The sequence below is a fragment of the Pterocles gutturalis genome, unplaced genomic scaffold (genome assembly GCF_000699245.1).
Source record: "Pterocles gutturalis isolate BGI_N339 unplaced genomic scaffold, ASM69924v1 scaffold48667, whole genome shotgun sequence".
NCBI lineage: Eukaryota > Metazoa > Chordata > Aves > Pterocliformes > Pteroclidae > Pterocles > Pterocles gutturalis.
Genome location: NW_010112018.1, coordinates 2,642 through 22,568, shown reverse-complemented (window position 1 = coordinate 22,568; position 19,927 = coordinate 2,642). Strand labels below are relative to the sequence as shown.

The window sequence follows — 19,927 nt, the reverse complement described above, 5'->3', positions numbered from 1 at the left end:
CGGATCCGAGGTACCTGCTCCGCGTGGGGGTGAACTGCTCAGGGAGGGTCCGCTGTACCCCTCCTGGCCAAGGGAAAGGGGGTGCATGGCCCCCAGCCTTTCGGGGCACGCCCTGGGGCCGGTGCCGCTCGGTTATTATAGAGCCACGGGGGTGTGAGCCTCACCCCTGCTTGCCAAAGCCAGTGCAAACAGTGGGGCTTTAAACAAGTTCCCCTTTTACTAAATTGGGGCTAGTTTTGGTGGGTGTTTAGCTTTTAATGGGAATCTATTGACTGTCGCTGGAAACGTGAGAGGTAGGGGAGTTGCTTAGCGGGAAAACCTTAAAAATAGAGAAAGTTCTTTCCTGGGAATTTAACGAAGTGCAAAGAAAGCACCTGGGCAAAGTGAGACGCTTCAAGTACCTACAAAGGAAGTTCTTGTTTATTTGTTAAAAAGCGTTGAGATATTTGTCAAATGATGTGAACTGTCAGATGTTTTGTGTTTTACTTAATGTGCTTGGCTTAGGCAGCTCTGTAATCCTGCTTGTGTAAATAAGTTTGCATGATTACATGCTGATTTCTTCAGGCCTCTTCAAAGTCCGATTGTAAATTTTGCGCTGTATTGAGTTAAGCCAAGGCTGTATTTCAGAAGTCTTCAAAGCTTAACTGGATTGAATGCTGGCTTTAAAAAGTGACTAAACCAGGGTTTTTGGAAGCTAATCTAATGTTAAGTTTGCTAAATCAAGATTTTCTGTGTTCCAGGAGAGTTTCTAATGACTGGAAACATTTTCCTTTCCTACAACATACCCAGAGCAACTTTTTCTTGAGCTTTAGCTGCAGACTTGTATTTTGGCCTACGCATCTCATAAGTTCATATAAAGGACCTGTCAGGTGGAAAACAAAAGTTTTGTGTTGACTTTGTAGTTTATATCCTTGACAACTTAATGGGACCAAGTTTCTGCTTCATTGGCCTGAACTTGAAACAAAAAAAGTACCAACAGCTTATGTATCTTATTTATTGTTTTTCTTACAGAGTTACTCCTTTGCTCTTTCTTATAAATGCTGTTTGAAAGCACTAAGCTTAGTCTATTTTCCTTTCTTATCTCTGTGATCTGCTTCCCAGATTTGTTCCTGTCAGGATGGTGCCTTTCAGTTTCCCTCTGTCCAAGTGTGCACTTTGGGACCCAGTCCCTATGGGTGATGTCATTGGCTCACATGTCGCCTATTACAGGTATGAATCAACTTTTTTAAGCAGCTAAAGGTTAAAATAAGAATTATATGATTCAAAGCCTCATTTTATCTTTTGAGTCTATGACAAGACACAAAGGAAAAAGAAACCACTGGTGTGTTCATTGTATAGGGCTTTTCATTGGAAAGATTTGAGAGTTTGCCTTTCTGTGGTGTGTCGCTGTCAAGTGGGTTGGAGGTGCCTCAGTCTGAAGTAACTTACAGCAATTACTTTCCATTTCCTTCCTGTGTGGAAAGGTGTAAAAGTAACTGTATACTTGTAGTTTTCTTTAATGTGTTTTTCTTTGTCTCTAAATATTTACAGAGAAAAAAATCTTTTTGGCAAACTGGATACAGATAGCATGCTTCAAGTAAAACTTAAAACTAAGCATAAGCTTGCTTCAGGAATCTGGATTAAAATGCCAAAAATTCGGATGTATTTTTGTTTAGAATGAGTCTGGAGGTGAATCTGAAGCACTTGTGAATTTCTAGGACAGGATGTTCCAAACCTGCCTTGTAAAACAAATGGAGGGTAAAAATTGATCCTTATTACTTAACCGGGTAATTTTTATATAGATTTCATAAAAATCTTACAGAAGTTATTAAAGTATATGTTCAAGTATAGGCATATATGTGCATATAAGGGTGGACAGCCCTTGCATACAGATCAGAGGGGCCTCCACTTGTCCTTGCCACCTAATGCTTTTTGAATTAAAATTAAAACCTCCAAGTTTAAACAAAGTTTAAAATAAATTACTTTTATTTGTCTGGAGGCACATCACTTAGTTCATCTTGAGCAAGTAGGATATGAGCCATCATCACAGTATTCACATAAACCAGCAGCTTCACTTTCAAGTTTGACCTCTTTCCAAAGCAAAATCAAATTGTCTTTCTCAAGCCAAAGTAATATTGATATATTTACTGCCCTAGATTCCAAACTTACTATTTTTTTTTTTTTACTAAATAGTGATTTTATAATTACTTAATCTTTCTCCATACTTGCATTCCTGTGTCATTGATCCCAGTCTGCTCATGCTTTAGGCGTCCACACTAAATATTGTGCTAAAATGAGAGACACATCAAAATGAGTTGACCTTTTTGGACTATTCTACTCTTTAAACTTAGGAGACTTTTTAGAAGATCTGTGTTTTGGTCTTAGTGTTTCTAAGTTTTTTCACCTTCTGTTATAATAATTCATTTCTGTTCATCTCTAGTTCTTGTGACCATGTTGCCCCTTAGATGAAAAAGCTTTTTTCTCTCCTTGTTATTTGTTCTCCATAGAAAAAAGCTCTTCTCTCTCCTTGCTATTTATTCTCCATAGGAAAAAATGTTTGCCCTCTGATGTTGGTTTGATGGACTAGTCAAGCCAAAATATTCTTGTTGAGATGAACGTATAGAGCGTTCTCTGGAGCTGCTCCAGTTAAAATATGGCTTTCTTGAGTATGAATAGTTGGGGTGATGCACAGAGCATGAGCTAAATTTCCATTGACATTTTGTACAATTATGTTAATTCTTACCTTGTTGTTGTTTAGTACTTTGGGCTGTTTCTGTATGTTTTCTTTTTAAAGGACAAAAAAAAAATCCAGAGGCTTTTGCAATATAATAAATACTTTTTAAAAGAGCATTAAAAATAATTTGGTTCTTAAACTTGCTTATTTTCTCTTTTTAGAAATCCAAAGTTATCTATGATGGAGAAAACCTTGCGACTTGCCTATCGCCATGCTAAGCAGAATGAAAATAAATTGTTTTCCTGTTTTTTGCTTGGAACTCTTGCAGTAGATGAAGGTAACTTTAAATATCAGGTAGACAGACAATATTGGTTGTTTGAGTAAGCTGTTAGCAAGGAGCCTGAGTTGCTGCTCTTGAACTCTGACTTTATGTATTTATTTTAAAGATGGGGAAGGCATAACACTAACAATAGACCGCTTTGATCCTGGTCGAGAAGTTGCTGGTGGATCAGGCAAAATTCCAACTGCCTCTCTTCCTGGAGACTTTTTGATTCCGTGTACAGTTAATGCCTGGGGACCTACAGATAATATTATAGTACACAGTGCTGAAGATATCAGCTTGGCTTTCAAGGTAGGCACCTCTTGGTAACTTTTGGGTCTCTTAAACAATAAGCTGTTTCCTAAGCAGGAGACTGGACTATACAAAAGGCTTGTTTTCCAACTGCCATCACATTCAAATGCAGTAAAGTTGTGCCTGAAGCAAGACTATTTAGTTAGTTATGTGAAATGAGCTGCTTGAGTGTCACTGAAAAGTGCATCGGAAACTATTAAAATCAGTTGGTCTTCACAGGTGTTTGAGGATCTCAGAGTCTTTAATCTTGGACTGAAATCTTGCTGTCTGACTGAAGTTTTTCAGCTGGTCTGACCACCAAAACCAGCAAGACAACTGAGATTGCAACAAACTTACTTAAACAAGAAAAAACAGCATTTTCTCTCAAATCTATCGTGAATGTGTTGCAATATTGGCACAATTGTTGATTAAAACTTTTTGCTAGGCAAGTAATTTGCAAGAAAGCGTGTAAAGTCTGTGTAGGTTAGTAGTTAGAGGTGAAATGTGTCACTTCTGTACTCTATAGACATATAATCTAGTAAATACACCTTCTATTCCTTTCAGTGTTTGCCTGTAGTTACTGTGTGTATTTTATAAAACAAGTAGTGCTTACTTCGCATCTAACCTTTCTCAAGATGATACATCAGATGTTAAAATACAAATTTCTTGAATGCCAGTAAGAAAATATTGACAGATCACCTTGAGCCTTCTAGTTGCCTGTTATTTTATTAATTTTTATACAATGTAAGTAACTCCAGTTTTTTTACTATATAATAAATCATTGGTAAGATATGCATTGCTTAATTTCAAGTGTACTTTACATTATTCATTATATTCAGCGTAGCCATAAGATTTGGAGATTAACGGATTTTTATACAGTGCCTGCTGCAATAGCAGCTATGATGAATGATTTGAGTTCCTAGTGTGATACAACTTGAATCACAGTAGCCATCTGAAGACAATTTTGTGTCTTTAACTCTTTTCTCTTTTCCTTACTTCTAGGGTCTGCAGCACAGTCTGTGCAGTAAAGAATCACTGGATCTTTCTAAACTGCTCACTGTTAGAGCTCACATTGTTTTCACAGAAAACCTGGATAATCTACATTTTAATTTTCATTGGGCTTCTATTACCGCAGCAAATATCTTGGAGTACACCCCTGTGAAGTCTGTCCCAATTATTCCCACAGCCTTAGCAAGAAATTTGAACAGTCCTATGAATATTGCACAAGTTCAAGGAACTTACAAATGTGGGTGAGTAAAGGATGATGCTAAAACTATCAAAGTTGTCTGACAGTTTGTTACATTTCCTAAAGCAGGTAGGTAGGCAAGAGCTCTACCAGTGCTTTGCTTTTTAATAAAATAACTGGCATACAAATAACGTAACTCCTTGGACAAATTTAAAACATTACAAATGAGAAACAGGAAATGGGGTGGGACAAAAATCTTAACTGGTTCAGTAGGAGTTCTTGCTTTTGACTTAAATAGAAAGATCTTCCTACTGAGGCAAGGAGACACACTTCTAGATAACATAATAAATAGAAACAGCACCCTGCTTTTTAAACAGTATCAGTGCTTGCTCTAGAGTGAAAATCAGATGAGTGTCAACCAAAGCTTTTTCTGTTAATCATGCTTATAAGATGATATTGGGGAATCACCATTCTAACTGATAACTAATTTGGTAGTGTGAACTAAGGATAGATCAGGGAACTAATTTGAAGCAACTGAGTGTCATTTTATTTGAAAAGAGACCTTGTGATTGCCTCTCTAAAAGTTGGTCTTCAAATTTAACATGACTTGCACTTCTGGATTTGTTGTGAATACTCTAATACTCAGCAAATTTTGTCCTTCATAATTTGTTACACAGGGAATTGATGAAAAGCTGAGGAGTTACTGTAACTGTAGAGAAAGAATGGTTTTTATTTCTTTTCTGAACTTTTTTTACAGTGTTTTCGAAGTTTGTATTTGTCTCTTCATAATTTTTTTATGAAAGACTGCCTTCCAAAATACTGAAGAACACCCCCCAAATTCTGCTTTCTTTCAGCTACCTTACTATGGACCAGACACGAAAATTGCTTTTGCTGCTCGAGTCTGATCCCAAGGCTTATGCTCTGCCATTAGTTGGAGTGTAAGTGTTTGGCTCTGTTTGTGCAGATCAATACACATATTGATTTGAGATGTATTTGAGGAATTATATAGGGGAAACTTGGTGGAACTGTCTCTAATTGGATATTTCTTCCTACTTATAGTTGGCTGAGTGGAGTCACTCATATCTATAGTCCTCAAGTCTGGGCCTGTTGCTTGCGATATTTATTCAGTTCTTCAATTCAAGAAAGGCAAGTAATTTTTATCTATAAAATAGAGAAGCTATTGGCTGCTTAAAAATATATTCCACAGAAATGCATGGCAACATGGGTGCTATTTAAAGGTATCTGAGGGAATTCTGTGATTTATATATTATATAGGAGGTAAGGCTGTCTGTTTTATTTTTTCTTTCTGGTTTTGACCTGCCTCACAGATTTTCTGTGACTGAAACATTAGAGAGCCGGGCTGATATCTCAAAGACAGAAGAGGGTAAACATTAATATGTTAAGGTACCTGCATTTTAGTTTAAATAAGAACCATCAAGCAGGAAACAGTAGTTTAAACAGTGGTGGGTTTTGGAACTTTTCTTATGGGTGTTTTCTTTGACGTAGTCTTTTTCCCTGGTTGTGTGTGACCAACATATTGAAGCATATTGATTTGCAGCTAGTACTGTCTTGTCATGACTTCCTGATAAATATTCTGGTTTTATAGGTTTTGCATTCTGGTTTTTTTTTTCCCCATGGTGAAGTTGGTAGATAATCATTCCTCATTCTCTACATCTTTTCACCTGTAACATTTGCCAAGTTCTATTTATATGGAAGCTGGGAGGGAGTTCAGGTGTTTATAGTTTAAAACTGCTCTTCAGGTAAATGACACTTTAAAATATGCTGTATGCATAAGAATTTCTTCTGCTTGACCACACTTGCTTTTAAGTTATCAAATAAAACCACATTTGGTGAACAGATGTCTGTAATTACAAAATAGACTTTTTCCCATAACAATTTAAATGTGCCCAAATACAGATAAGAGCCCAATTAGATTATTAGATAGGGAAGTTAGATGCTTGACTCTCATTAACTTTCACTGATTCCATCTTGGAAGTGGATTAGGCAGATTTGATGAACTGTGCAAAGAGAATTAACCTCTGCAGACTAACTGCTTAATATGTGCATCATACATTTTTTTAACTCTTAATTTTAAGTATTATTTCAAAGTTGTGTGTGAATGTATTTTTTCAAGCACCTTGTTACTAATGTTTTCTCTATCACACATATTGTTTAAAGAAAAAACAGTCTCCCCTCACAAGCATATTACAAGTGTGATAAAAAGAAAAATTGTTCTGAAAGTAGTACTACCTTTTCCTGTAAATGCACTTTATTTTCATTATCCTTGATATTTTGTGTTAAATGTTGACTGTTGTTACTCACTGTTCTCAACCTGTGGAAGAAAACTTCAATATAATTTTTCTTCAAAAACAAAAAAAATCTCTGTGCTAATGAGCATTCTTGGAATGTTTAGGGATAACTGAAACACTAAGTGTCTTTATAATACATCTTCAACTGAATGATAAAAAAACCCACAATAACATTTTTACAGGTGTTTTCTTCTATGCTATGATTGAAGTCTTCCAGGAATTAATTTAAAGTACTAAGTGATCCTAAAGGTTTGAACTAGAAAGTGGAGGAATTATTCCCGTTTCTCTGCTTTGCTTTGATTCTTGCATGTGATGTCAGTCGTAAGTCTGTCCGCTCTAGGTAGAGCTCGGTACCACTCAAAATGCAGTGATTCACTGGTTTGCTAAACTGTGTGATAGTTTGCTCAGTATGTTGAGAAACTTACGACCTTCTTCCTGTTTAAGTTTTTAAGATGTGGTTTTTTTCTATTTTAGGGTTTTTTCAGAATCTGGGAGGTTTCTTATTGTGCTTTATTCATTAACACACAAGGAACCAGAGTTTTATGAGTGTGTTCCGTGCAGTGGACAGAGTGAACTGGGGTTTCAGATCTTAACTTGCAATGAAACAGTACATCTCTTCAAAGTAAGTGTCTTGGTTTCCTACTGCATCGTGATACTTTAAAATTTTACTTTTAGGGTAAGTACTTAAAGGAGGAGTCACTATAATGTGACCCACATGGAACTGCAGTATTTGAAAATGATGTAACTCTATAAAGCTACCTTTTTACAGTGATTACTGTAAATTCAGAGTTTGTTTCTCAAATTGAGAGATGACCTCCAGAGTCAGCAACTGCTCACTTTTCTAATAGCATTAAGAATCTGTCTTTTAAAATGTAGTGTACTGTGTTGGACTTGGTTAGTGCTCCTTCTTACTAGTGACCTTTTGGCTTTATGATCAGAGATTCGGATTTCCTATAGCGTATATTCTATATATATAGAGTATATTCTATATTCCTATAGTTAATCTTGTATGCCATGTGCATGCTGGACACATCTGACAACTGCTGTGGGTGATGTGTATCAGTGCTTTCTGGTGAGCAAAGCTGGGTACTTGTGCTGTGTTTGAAGTTGAATGCAAAAGGGAATTCAGTGGCTACTAATCTGCAGATCTCTTCCTGCCTTACAGTAACAAAGCAGGAACAATTTCATCTTTGTGCAAAGTAACTCTTTGAAATAATTTGATGATACAATGTCTGCGAGTTAACTAATAAGGTTTGAGGAAATTCTAGGAAATCTCAATTCTTTGTGTTTTCCTAGCCTTGTGTAGAACCTGAAATTGAATTGTTAATCTGCCTGATATGTGCTCCTAGGCTCTGGTAGAGAAGCAAGCTAGTGTAATGTGTGTCCTGTGCTGTTCTTTTTCCACTTAAATTTCCCTGTTCAGGGCTGCCGTCCACCTTTAGCCTAGGTACAGCTCAGCTTCCTGAAGATGACAAGCCTCTTAACAGAGGCTTACTTCTGGTGTCACCAGGACCTGCCCAGCTGTGGTGTGTGAAACAGTAACTGTTCCCATACTGTTTCCTATAGTGGTGAAGACTTGTGGAAGTGTATCTGAGCAGTTACAGCAAGGAAGCATCTGCTCGTGGCTATAATTAGGCCAACTGCTTTACAGAGTAGCAGGAGGAACAGTGTTAAACAGGAAGGGAAGTTGCTTGCCTCCTTGTAGTGGTGAAAGAACTAAGAATTGAAAGTAGAGGACAAGCAGCAAATAATCTGATAAAAATATCCTTAAAGCTATTTCTTTGGGAGTAGTACCTTGGTGATTAAAAGCTGAAAGTTTCATGCTTCACAAATCCAGAAAATTTCATTCCAGAATGTTGAACCTTCAGACAAGAGCCCTATCCAGTTTGAGTTGAGTGCAGAAAACCAAAATGCAGAAACAGAGTTCTTCGGCAGAGTTTGCAAGAAACTTCCTATCAAAAGGTAAATCTTTTGGATGTCATTTATACACAAAAATTAAATATTTATTGGATGAGGGTTTTTGACCTCTGCTGTGCCAGGTGTCAGTTCAGCTGTGCATAGTGATCTTCTCGCTTTGAAATCTGTGTATCTGCTTTTGTTTATTCTTAGAGTTAATATTCTTCAAGTAAGACCATCAAGCTGACCATATTCCGAGAGAAGCTACTTGTAGTTCTACTCTTGATACTGGTGGTTGTAATTTATACAGTGAATGTTTCTAAAAAGACTTCCTTACTGATGGAGCTTAGTTCACTGTTTTCTGTGAGATCTGTCCTTTCTCTAACTGTAGTCTCATCAAGTTGGTAAAAATTCTGTTTTCCTTCCAGCTTTTCAGATCTCTGAGACCTGGATAGGTTGAAACTTAGGGATTTTTAAGAACCTGACTTATCCATCAAATTTTTATCTGTGACTATAAGATGGCCTTTATTTTCCTTTAAACAATGTTACAGTCTTTACTGTAGCACTCCTTATCTTTCTAATGTAAATCAGTGCTTTGCTGTTAGAATGTCACTTAAAAAAGGTGTGTATGTGCAAGGCTGTGAGGAGGGAGAGTTAGTATCTTTTTGCCCAAAAGCAGGTTTTGTATTTTCACTCTTTCATCTTAGAACTGTTTGCTGTGTGAACTCCCTAGCAAACCAGGGAGGAGATGTATAGCAGCTGCTGCTTGAAAAAAATGATGCTGATACTACAGTGTAGATGGCATACTGAAAAACGTGAAGATTCATGTTACTGCTGCCAAGTAATCTGAGAAGCAAACACTTTTAGTTTGATTTATGTTGGTTTTAGTCCTCCCCAAGGCTGTTCACCCAGCAAGTTGTCAGCAAGTGATCACGACTCAGGTGTAGAAGATGAAGATTTATCCCCCAGACCAATTCCAAGTCCTCACCCTGTGAGTCAACAGGTAACTAAGTAAATAATTATTCTAGGCATCTCAGATGTGACACTTAGAGCAGAAAAACTCACTGTAAGGGGACTGGAGAGTATAAAGCTTCTGTCTCAAAGTGCTAGCAGGGAAAACGGAACTTAAATGGACCAAGAGTCCCAACTGCTGCTCTAGTTAACCTGCCTTTTTTCCAGGATTATAGACACTTTAATTCATGTGCATGATAGGGTTTAGGAACAGAGATGATAGGTTCTACTTTGGGAATCTTGGTACCATTAAATGGAAGAGCTCTGGTGTCTGAGGCAAAGACAGAGGCAGCAAACTCTTTCCTCTGTATTTCTGGGCAAACAAAATGAAGATCTGCTGGTCTGTCCTTTTTTTATTGAAGCGTATACAAATATAATGGAATAGCAGCCCTCATAGCTTAGGTCTAGAAGAATGTGACAGTTATGGGTTATAAAACATGTTCTGTTGCACATATCTACTGTGTCTAAGAATAGTAAGAGGGAACGTGTATTCTACTTCTTGAAGGGGAAAGATCAATGCTTTGAAATGTGCTCGAGAATGACATGGAGCATTTATTTGGTAGATGTGGCTATTATGCCATATGAAAGCAATTTTGTCTTCTAAGAAAGCTCCTAGAGATCTTGCTGCTTTTTCTGTACCTGGATTCTCCAATATTTAGAAAACTATTCAATGTGTAGTTGATTTGGAGTGGTAATGGTCATATATTGATTTTAAATTAAAACATTTTCTTTGAAATTGTGCATGTGAAGGGCTGAAAGGCAGTACTTTAAAATTATCTTAAACTGCTTGTGTAATTGTCCCTTCAGGTTACCAGGATCTTTCCTTCGGTTCCTGAACTGTCACTTGTTTTGGATGGGAGTTTTGTGGAATCAGGACAATCGTCTAAGCACATGGGGACTTCAAAAGCTAAAAGTCTACCCTCAATGCTGCCTCAGCCTATTAAAAAGAAATGGTGCTTGGGATCTTCATGTTACCCTATCCAGCACTCTGAAGACAAGCAAAACTTCTCTGCTAATATAGGAGATCCCTCATTGAGGCAGTTACCAAACCAGTTAAACCAGAAAATTCCAATTTCAAGACCTTCTAGAGGAAAGCAAGCTCTAGTACAGCAACAGTTGCACTGTAAGAAAGCTTGCCCTCAATCAAGAAAAAGTTCTGGGTCGTCTTCTCCTTCAACCCCTTGTAGTGGGCCTTCCCCGGATACATCTGTGCATCACCCCAGAAAGCCATCGGAAAGACTTGTATTAAATCCTGATAGAGTCGCACAACAGGGAGAGCCTCCAGTTAGAAGAACATCAATATCAGGTTCCAAGCAGCTTCCTGCTGTTACGCAGCCAGTCCTCTACACCTCTTCTTTTTCATCACAGAGCTGCGGAAGATCACCAGAACTGCAGGTGCCAGTTCAAGTGCCACCTTGCTGTCCAGCCAGTGGATGCAACTGTCAGTTTCCTGCTTCTGTCCAACATAATCTGATAAACTCATGGCAAGGTATTGGTAAAATGAGCCCCAAACATGGAGTGGAAATCCAGTCAGAGATGGCTCAACAGAATCCATGTGCAATGCTCCATCAAAATGTCATTTGTCCAAATATTTGCTGCAATCCAGGATATACCACAAGCAGCCCTATAAGCATGGGCTATCATGGGAAAATGGGGAACTATTTTCTCGACGATAGCTTATCACCTGGAGTAAGACTGCCTTCAAGTGCAAGCCCCTCTAGTCCGCAGTTCTGTGCAGCCCACTCACCGTGCCTGCACATGCCTGCTTCTAAAGCAGGATCAGATAATGGAATGATGGGATTATCTCCGGACGCGTACCGGGTTCTTACTGAGCAAGATAGACAACTCAAATTACTGCAAGCTCAGGTTTGTGGAAATGACAGCTTTCTCCTCTGCCCTCCTAGTGATTATGCTGTGATAGTTCTTCTACTAAAGGAATGAAATTAACTGTTGTCTATCCTTGTTGGAATGAGAGAGCCTCTCATACCAAGTCCAGTTGGGGAATGGAGGATGGTCCTGATTGGCTTTTCTAACTGGTAACCCTTAAAACAAATGAAAGCTATTTGACTCCTGATTAGATTTTGTGTTTATTGTATTTCTGTAACATGAAAATTTCCCTTTTAGCAAGCTGTTTTATAATGCAAACCGATATGCCTTCTATATAAATGCTTTCCTATCTATATACTTGTCTAGGTAAAAAAAAATAAATTATTGCATAGGCTATAGACTTTGGAATTATTGTAAGCGTACAGGTGAAGCGCAGAATGTTCTTGTGTTGCTTTGCGTACCTTCAAACCTGAAGCTTTCTGGGCTGTTGATGCTGGTGCCTGAAAAATTTCAGTTGTCTGCAGCAGACTGGCAGCATTCATGAGATGCTTGTTGCCGGGCTGAAAAATTGGGCTTTGCTGGTCTCTCCAAGTTCTGTTTTAATACCAGGTTATATTTCTTCAAAATATCGATCTCTTGAGTTACACTGATGGCCTTATATTTTGTAGGGTATGATTTGGTGCTGAAAAGCCAGAGTTTAAATTTCGCTGCTGGTGATGAATGATAGGAATAGGAAAGTTGGTACAGTTGCTCACAATACATATTTTTCCTGCTTAAACCAGAAAATTGCAACTGAAACATGCGTTAGATGTTGCTGTATGTAAAAATCAAGCTCTCAAAGCATGGGTTTGTGCATGAGATAGGGAAACCCCTCTTTATTGTACAAATGCAGCCTTCACTGTTACCGTATTTCTCCGTGGAGCTATGAACGAATCAGTGAACAGGGTGCGTGCAAATACTAGAGTGAGTATTGCCTGGGCAACCTTAATTTTATGATTTAAGTGCTTAGTTTTTGTAATGAGTACAAAGTTGGTTTAGCATGGTGTAGGGGCAGTTGGCGTATAAATGCTTGGCTGGCAAGTTGGTAATAGGCTTTGTATATGAATGAAAGGGATCGAGGATACTTCCAACAAGTGTAGTGCAAATAGGCTTTACTCAAGTTGTCTTGGGGTGGTTCTGCCAGCGTGCTTAAAACCTCTTCTTGGCTAGCTCTGCCAACATCAAAATTGATGTTCTGATTTATGCTGCGTGCGCTGCTGAGAACTGGAAGGTTGTCAGACTTCTGTGGCAACGCAGCTTGGATTTGAATCCAGACCTTAGAAGAGCCCAATTTAGTAATTCACTTTTGCCTATTATACTTTATATTTTATTGTACAAATTATAACTTTCCAATAACCATTACAGATCCAACGCTTATTGGAAGCACAGGCTCATCAGGCTTGTTCCTCTGAACCAGCTGCAGCTAGCCATGCTCTGCAGCCCGAGAAGCGAGGGGACCTTGTTTCTATGGTAACACAATCCTCATCAGGCTCGCACATGAGGAAAAGTGTGAGCATTGCTGTGAGCACAGGTAACAATTCTTTAAAAAGAGACTGGCCTTGCTTTTACTGGATGTTTTTGTGATTTGTTTGGATCTGGAGGGAATGTTTTGCAGAAATGTTGAATGTATGCAAACATGCACCTGGATACAAAAACCAGCTAAGTTCTCTAGGTGTCATTTGCAAGTTTAGGCTGGAGTTATTTTTGTCTTTGGGCTGCAATGGCAGTGATTGCCGTCACTGGAATAATTATTTTTCCAATAGTCTTGGGAAGCTCTTCTATTTTAAGTCATGCATTATTAAAAGAAGAAAAATCCACTTTTTTTTTTTTTAATTAATACACTGTTTTGAAAAGTAATAGCTTCTATCCCATCTGGTATTCTATTAGATATATTTTTGACGGTTTTTGTAAGCCATACACTTACATGCATGGAGAGGAGATTGCATTTGCTTTAATTTTAGCAAGTTATGCAACTGTGTCTGTAAAGCTACATATTAATGTATTGGTTCCTGTTAAATCCATGGAAATATTGTGGTTAGTCTGGAGGAAATTTTCAAACTGGCTCCAGGTCAATGCATTAAAATGCTTCACTACAACCATTCATTTTCATCAAGTATGCTTTGGAAGAAAATAGGACTTGAGTGATATTTTGGCAACTCTTAGCTGTTCTAAACCCTCAATCACTTTTAAAATAGTGAAAAAAACCCTGAATGTGAGGAAATTATTCCTCTAGCTTTACAAAGCCAAAGGGTGTGAGAAGATAGTAATGACTTTCCTTAGACGTGTAAATCTCTAATTCTCTTTTAGGTGCTAGCTTATTTTGGAATACAGCCTCAGAAAAGCAAGATGGCTCCATACCACAAGGAAAAAAAGAGGATGAAGAGATTTCTAAGGAAGACATAAGCATTTCAATTAATGCTGAACAGGATGCAAGTAATACAAGTATAGCTTCTTCCTTAAAGGTGGTTGACATGCCCAGCTTTGTAGACAGTATTCATCTTGTGGAAGAAGGAACTAATCAGAACACTCTCCAGTAAGTAACCAGAAATATCTTGTGTTCACATAATAAGCTGAACCACCTTTCATAAGTTGCTACTTTCATAATTCTTTTTCTCAGGAATTACGGTCACCTGACTTCAGTTGTTGTGTTGTTTCCCTTCTTTGTTTTTTAATTATGCTTTGAATTGTACAGCTCAGCAAAACATGGCTGCCTTTACAGTCTGCATTTGTCAGTCATGCACATTTAGCTAGCCTACCTATCAGCAGGAGCTGATGGCAAAAGCTTTTAACTTGGAAAAGCATGTACAGAGCTGGCAGCATTCCCTTTCTTACCTTAAATCCTGAGGGGGAAAGGGGACACTGCCATAATCATTTGTTTTTCCTGCAGTGGCTTTTCCCTGTTCAGCTTTCAGTTCTGAGGGGCTTAGGATGAGGGGCTTATGGTTATATGACTGTTCTCTGAATTTCTCTACGTTTTACACCTGATTTCTTTGTGTATAGTGAATGCAGGTACCAACTTCACTGCTGTTAAATTAGGTATTTTTAAGCTCAGATTCTTTATAGAGCAATAACTAATCTCAGACTAATTTGGGAAGTTATTTAAAAATATTTTTAATTATCTAAGTGGATGTTATTTTTAAACAGGGAATAGCTCAACAATTCAGCACTTTAGCATTTTTAATGGTCTAATATTCTCTAAGTATGAAAGCCAAAGGAGGGGGTGTACCCTTCCAGGTAAGTTAGGTTTCTGAAATAATCATATTGGGAAAGGGGATGATAATTAAGCTATAACTTAAATATTCATATTCCTTGATTAAAGTGTTATCTGCAAACATATACGGCTACCATAAGTGTTACAGATTAAAATTAGTCTTCTGAACATTGTGTTTTAGAGATGTCATCTTAAGGTTCTCTTCAACTTAGATTCATAAACCTGTAAAATAGCTGCATAAGTATTGTACAATAAGAGTGTAGAGCATCACACAGATTTCTTTAAAGAGGAGGGGAACGTTTTTGGGAATGATGAATAATTGCTGGTGTAACAGTAACTGATAACCTACATTGACCATCTAGTAGGTCACGTGATTTAAATCTTATTGCTTTCAACACAGGCAATTGATCAGTTGAGTTCTGAAATTCCCTTATCTTACACTTGCCTCCTGAGGAGGAACAGGAAGGGGGAGGAGGGTCGCTTACGGATCTCCTCGGGATGACAGTACTATTGATATGTCTGGTCTAAAAAGGTTTGTGCAATGCACACACCAGCTGGCTAAAGGGGATACAGAGCATCACATTGTAACTCATTCTACAATATTTACCCTTTTTGTCTGGAAGCTTCAGGATAGATTATGGTTCCTCTTTCACATCTGCTATTGAGAAATATTTCAACAAGGTGTAGTTCTCCGTTCATGATACTCAGTGTTCATTGTGTATATGTGTATTTGTAACGATGTCATTGAGAAGTTTTTAAAGCTTTTTATTTAAATTACCACAGGAATCTTGTTTTCTGTTATTCACCTTGGTAAAAATGGCTTTTTGAATGAGTCATGGTTCAGAATGTATGGAAGATACATTATTCCTAGAGACTTAAGTGTCCATAAAAATACTGAAAACATAACTTCAGTTTCATCTGCTTTAAGTTTATTAACAATTTTGAGCTTAAGTCGTAGAGTGTGGTTGAGTTTTGACTACTCCAGAGAAGCCATTGCCATTTTCAAATCATCTTTTGAAAAACTAGTCAAGCCGCTGTAGTTTCACACTGCGGGGTGTATTTCTTCAGTCCTCAGGTGACTTTTGAAAGAAAATGACTGCAGAAAAAAGCAAAGCCTCAAGCAGAAAACAAACTGAGAAATGTTAGGAACTGTTTCCAGTGCTCGATTTTTCTCCTCTTCTGCTGTTCATGAAAAGATAAGGTACCGGTAGTGATATTTGCGCTTTGTGTTTCAAGGAAATATCTAGCTGTCTCGGTGTTCTCTTTCAGAAACGGAAATGTTTCCCAAGCACTTGTTCGCAGTTCATCCTCGGAAAGTATTAGCGTGTCCTTACAGCAGGAACCAACAGAGGGAGCCAGCAACCCTGTGGTGGTAACAAGTGAGCAGAACTCGGAGCCACCCGCCTCCTTGCTTCTCATCTGAGGATCAGAAGCTTTACCAGGACTTACTGGTAATTCATTTAAATCTTTTATTCTGCACTGAATGCAACAGTCAAAGCAGCAAAAGTTATGTTGTGGTCTTGGCATGAGTTAAAATTGTGTGTGGTTTTCAAGTTTGCATGTTATGCTCTACAGAAATGTTCCAAGTTTGTGGTGGTTCATTTTTTTAAGGTTTAAGTGGTTATTCTGTACTTCAGTCTTCCATGCATCCATGGAGTACTGTCTGCTGCCTAATAAAAATTCTTTAGTTAAAAGATAAAGTCAGTTGATAACTTTCCTAATTAGTGCCTTTTAAAATGGCACAGCATTTGACCTTCAAGTGCCTTAAAGGCAGATAATTTAATCTTGAAGAGTATCAGTATGTGCTGTGTTTAAATTCAGAACAGACTCTTACAGAAAGCTTGAAATGCAAGACATTCCTGTTTGACTACACATCTTTGAGTTTGTGATTACACCTGAACTGAATCTGAATTTTGTTTGTTTGTCAGAATAAGCTGTTAACCCGTCTAGTTGTATTTTAAGTTGTGTAAGAATAGAGCAGGATTCAGTTTTTTTACAACTCTGTCATGATGTTCTTGTCCATGTGTTCTATCCCTTGCTCCCTTTTTCTCTAGGGCCAAGTAAACCACCTCTTAAAGTCCTCAGAAGAGCAAGGTCACTCACCTGCTAAAGCAGGATCTGTTAATGGTGATGGTCCGAAGTATCAGGATGTTGATGATACAATAGAAATGGCTTCAGGCACTGACACAGCAGTGGTGGATAAAGAGAGTGTGATTAGTGCTACACTCAGACAACTGAAGAGTCTTGGAGTGACAATTGACTCACCTGGCAAGACGAAGAAAAATACACACAAAGTGGAGAATGCCAGGTACAATACTGATTGTTTTGAGTAGTAATTTGTAGCTAGAACCAAAAAATGAAGACTGGGTCAATGAGCAAAGAGAAGGGACTGTGTTCACTGCCACTGGGGATTTGTTTGGCAATCTGATCCACATTTCCTGAAAAGATGAAACACTGGCTCATGCTATGGGTAATTCAGATAGGTTTAAGAGCTCTGCTAGCAGAACTCATATTATTTAAATATAACACAAGTAGCTCTAGCTATTAGAGTATCTGGTGATTCTTAAAATATTGTGCATGCAGTAGCACACAATTCCCTAGAATAATAATGAAGCTGCTTGAGTAATTTCAGTCCCTTGGGCTATGTCACAGTATTCCAGAGAAACACTGGACTTGAGAGGCTGAACGTTAAGCAGTTCTATATTTTGTCACTACTTCTTAACCCTCGTCTTGCACTTTACCAGTATAAGTGAAATTGTTATTGTGGCTTCAATATATAATCAAAGCAGGTTCTGTCCTAATCACTTGTCATTGTGAGTGCTTTGACTGGAAACAGAGGGGAGAGTGCAGTGGTTGGGGAGGGAAACAACCTTGAAGAAACAGAAGGAGCAGAAGTAATTTCTGAAGAAGGTGTTTGAGGCACAGGAATTTACTTCTGTAGCTGCTTGTACACAGGCTGACTACCTGGTATGACTTCATTTTTATAGAAGACAATAAGGATTGTCTTCTTGATACTAGTACATAACTGTTAGGTAAACAAAAAAAGACCTGTCTTCTAATTAATCTTCTCTTCAGCTATGTATCAAAAGCTGTTTCCAGTCATACAGTTTCTAAGCTATTTTTTCTCCTTTTTGCTTGAATTTCATCAGGTTGGTTTCTGGAATTTCTGGGCTACTTTGCTGGCTGGAGAATCTGTCAGTGTTCTTTTAATGTCAATATCCTAATAAGTAAACCCATAAGACAAAACTGGAATCCTTGGGGGTTTTTTTCTTCAGACTTGGGGAGAGGGATGAGAATCTTCCTTCTGCCACTTTCATGACTGACAAACAATTCTGAGAAAAGGTCTACAGCGCAATAGAGAAGGAAGCAACAGTGCAACTCCATAGCGTAATTAGTGGTTGTTCGTCTGAGACAGAAGTTTACTCTCTGTAAGCAAACTGCAAAATCTATGTTCAGTGAAACAGGAAGACTCTTAACTCTCAACATGAGGATGCACTGGTTTATAACTACTACCAGTGTACTAGAGCTGGTCCTTTCAGTCTTTTAACACTTAATGTATACAGTGAATCAGTGTACCAAGCAACAGAACGAATGAGCATTTTACTTACTGAAGGATGCCTTCAAAAACTAGAACCTTGCAGGCTTCTGGCAACAGATACTATGTCAGAATTTCTGTAAAAATCCTGGAATTGGCATGCATTAGGAAAGAGGTGTTCTTGGTCTCTGTCACTGGGCTTGTATCTTCTATCTAGATTAAATTTTGGGTTGGATAGCAGCATCTAGATTCTTTGGGCCAGAGGCATATAATGTCATGTTCCCTGGTGAGAATAGACCAAGAGCTCAAACCTGCTTTAAAAACAAAACCAGCTCTGAAACCTGCTAGAGGCCAGTTCCCCTTCATACAAGGATTGTGGTTAGTATTGAGTCAGAAGGGAATGTAATTGATTCTCTAACACAGTGTTTGGATACTGTCAGTGTCAGTGCTTTTTAGTACGTGCAGAATGTATGATCTCAGCACTGAACAGCCTGATGGAGCTGTGGTGTTCAGAAGGAAAGAAAAATTGGTACAAGAGGCAAAATGAAATTGTCAGATTATATTGTGAAATACTTGTTTTTCCTGTAATGCTGAACTAACTTTTTGATGCTTTATTTCAGCATCTTAGCATGCATAAATCCTGAAGCAGTGGTTCCTGGACTAAATTACATGTCATTTGCCAATGTCAGCATGTGTGGCTTAACTCCTAATGTTGTTGATCTGAGCATGGAAGCAAACGCTATAGCACTCAAGTATCTCAGTGAAAATCAGTTATCTCGACTTTCTCTCAGTCACTCGGGCCAAAATCCTCCTGCAGATTTCTCTTTCCAAGACCTGTTGCATACAAATATGGACAAGAGCATGGTGGGTCTTAGCTTAATTTCACCAAGCAATATGTCCTTTGCAACCAAGAAGTACATGAAGCGATATGGGCTGATACAGGGCAGTGACAGCAGTGAAGATGAAGAGGAACTGGAGGTTCAAAATGGTAATTCTGGCACTCTCGGAAGTGAAAGCATGCTGGACAAAAACCGTACCCCTGTGTTCAACCACTGGACTGAATTATCCAAAAGAACTGATGGAAGACTTCCCATTCATCTGAATAGTCACAGCAGAGAGTTGACTACTAATGCTTCTCCACCAGAATTAAACAGCCCTGTATTAAGAAATATTACAAATGACATTTTTCCTCCCAGAGCAAATCAAGCAGATGAAAACTCAGTTCAGATTCTAAAGGATTTAAAATCAAAAACCAAATTGTTACCTGGGAGGGTTGAATTCACTGAACAACCTGGCAGGAAAGACGAAGGAGATATTCAGGTCTTCCCTGGAAACCTGCATACTCCAACCCTTGAAACATTAAACCAGTCGAACAGCATTAATTCTGTTGGCACCATTCTTGATGTGAAACAACTCAGGCAGTTGCCAAAGTTGTTCTGAACATCCCCCGAGATGGCTGGCAACCACTGTTTCAAATCTGAGAGAGACCTCTCTGTAAAAGACTACAGGAAATGAAGGATTAAGCTGTCTTTGAAGAGGTCGCTCTGTTGTAGCAGTGTAAAACTTGTAGAACTGAGTTTTTGGCCCAGGTTGGGGACAGGCACCTCTGGATGCCTGGTTGAGTCAGTGCTGATGAGCACTGAAGCATGT

At 38.3% G+C, this 19,927-nt stretch overlaps 1 protein-coding gene across 1 annotated transcript; it reads left to right on the top strand.

Moving 5' to 3' along the window:
* Positions 1 to 1,117: 1,117 nt before the first annotated feature.
* Positions 1,118 to 19,717, top strand: STIL (SCL/TAL1 interrupting locus). Its single transcript, XM_010073894.1, is given in 16 exon segments — positions 1,118 to 1,209; positions 2,875 to 2,990; positions 3,100 to 3,284; positions 4,266 to 4,513; positions 5,304 to 5,387; positions 5,509 to 5,595; positions 7,233 to 7,380; positions 8,611 to 8,720; positions 9,543 to 9,657; positions 10,473 to 11,531; positions 12,897 to 13,062; positions 13,839 to 14,064; positions 16,012 to 16,155; positions 16,157 to 16,193; positions 16,797 to 17,050; positions 18,898 to 19,717. Coding segments are annotated over 16 exon segments (3,891 nt in total).
* Positions 19,718 to 19,927: the final 210 nt, after the last annotated feature.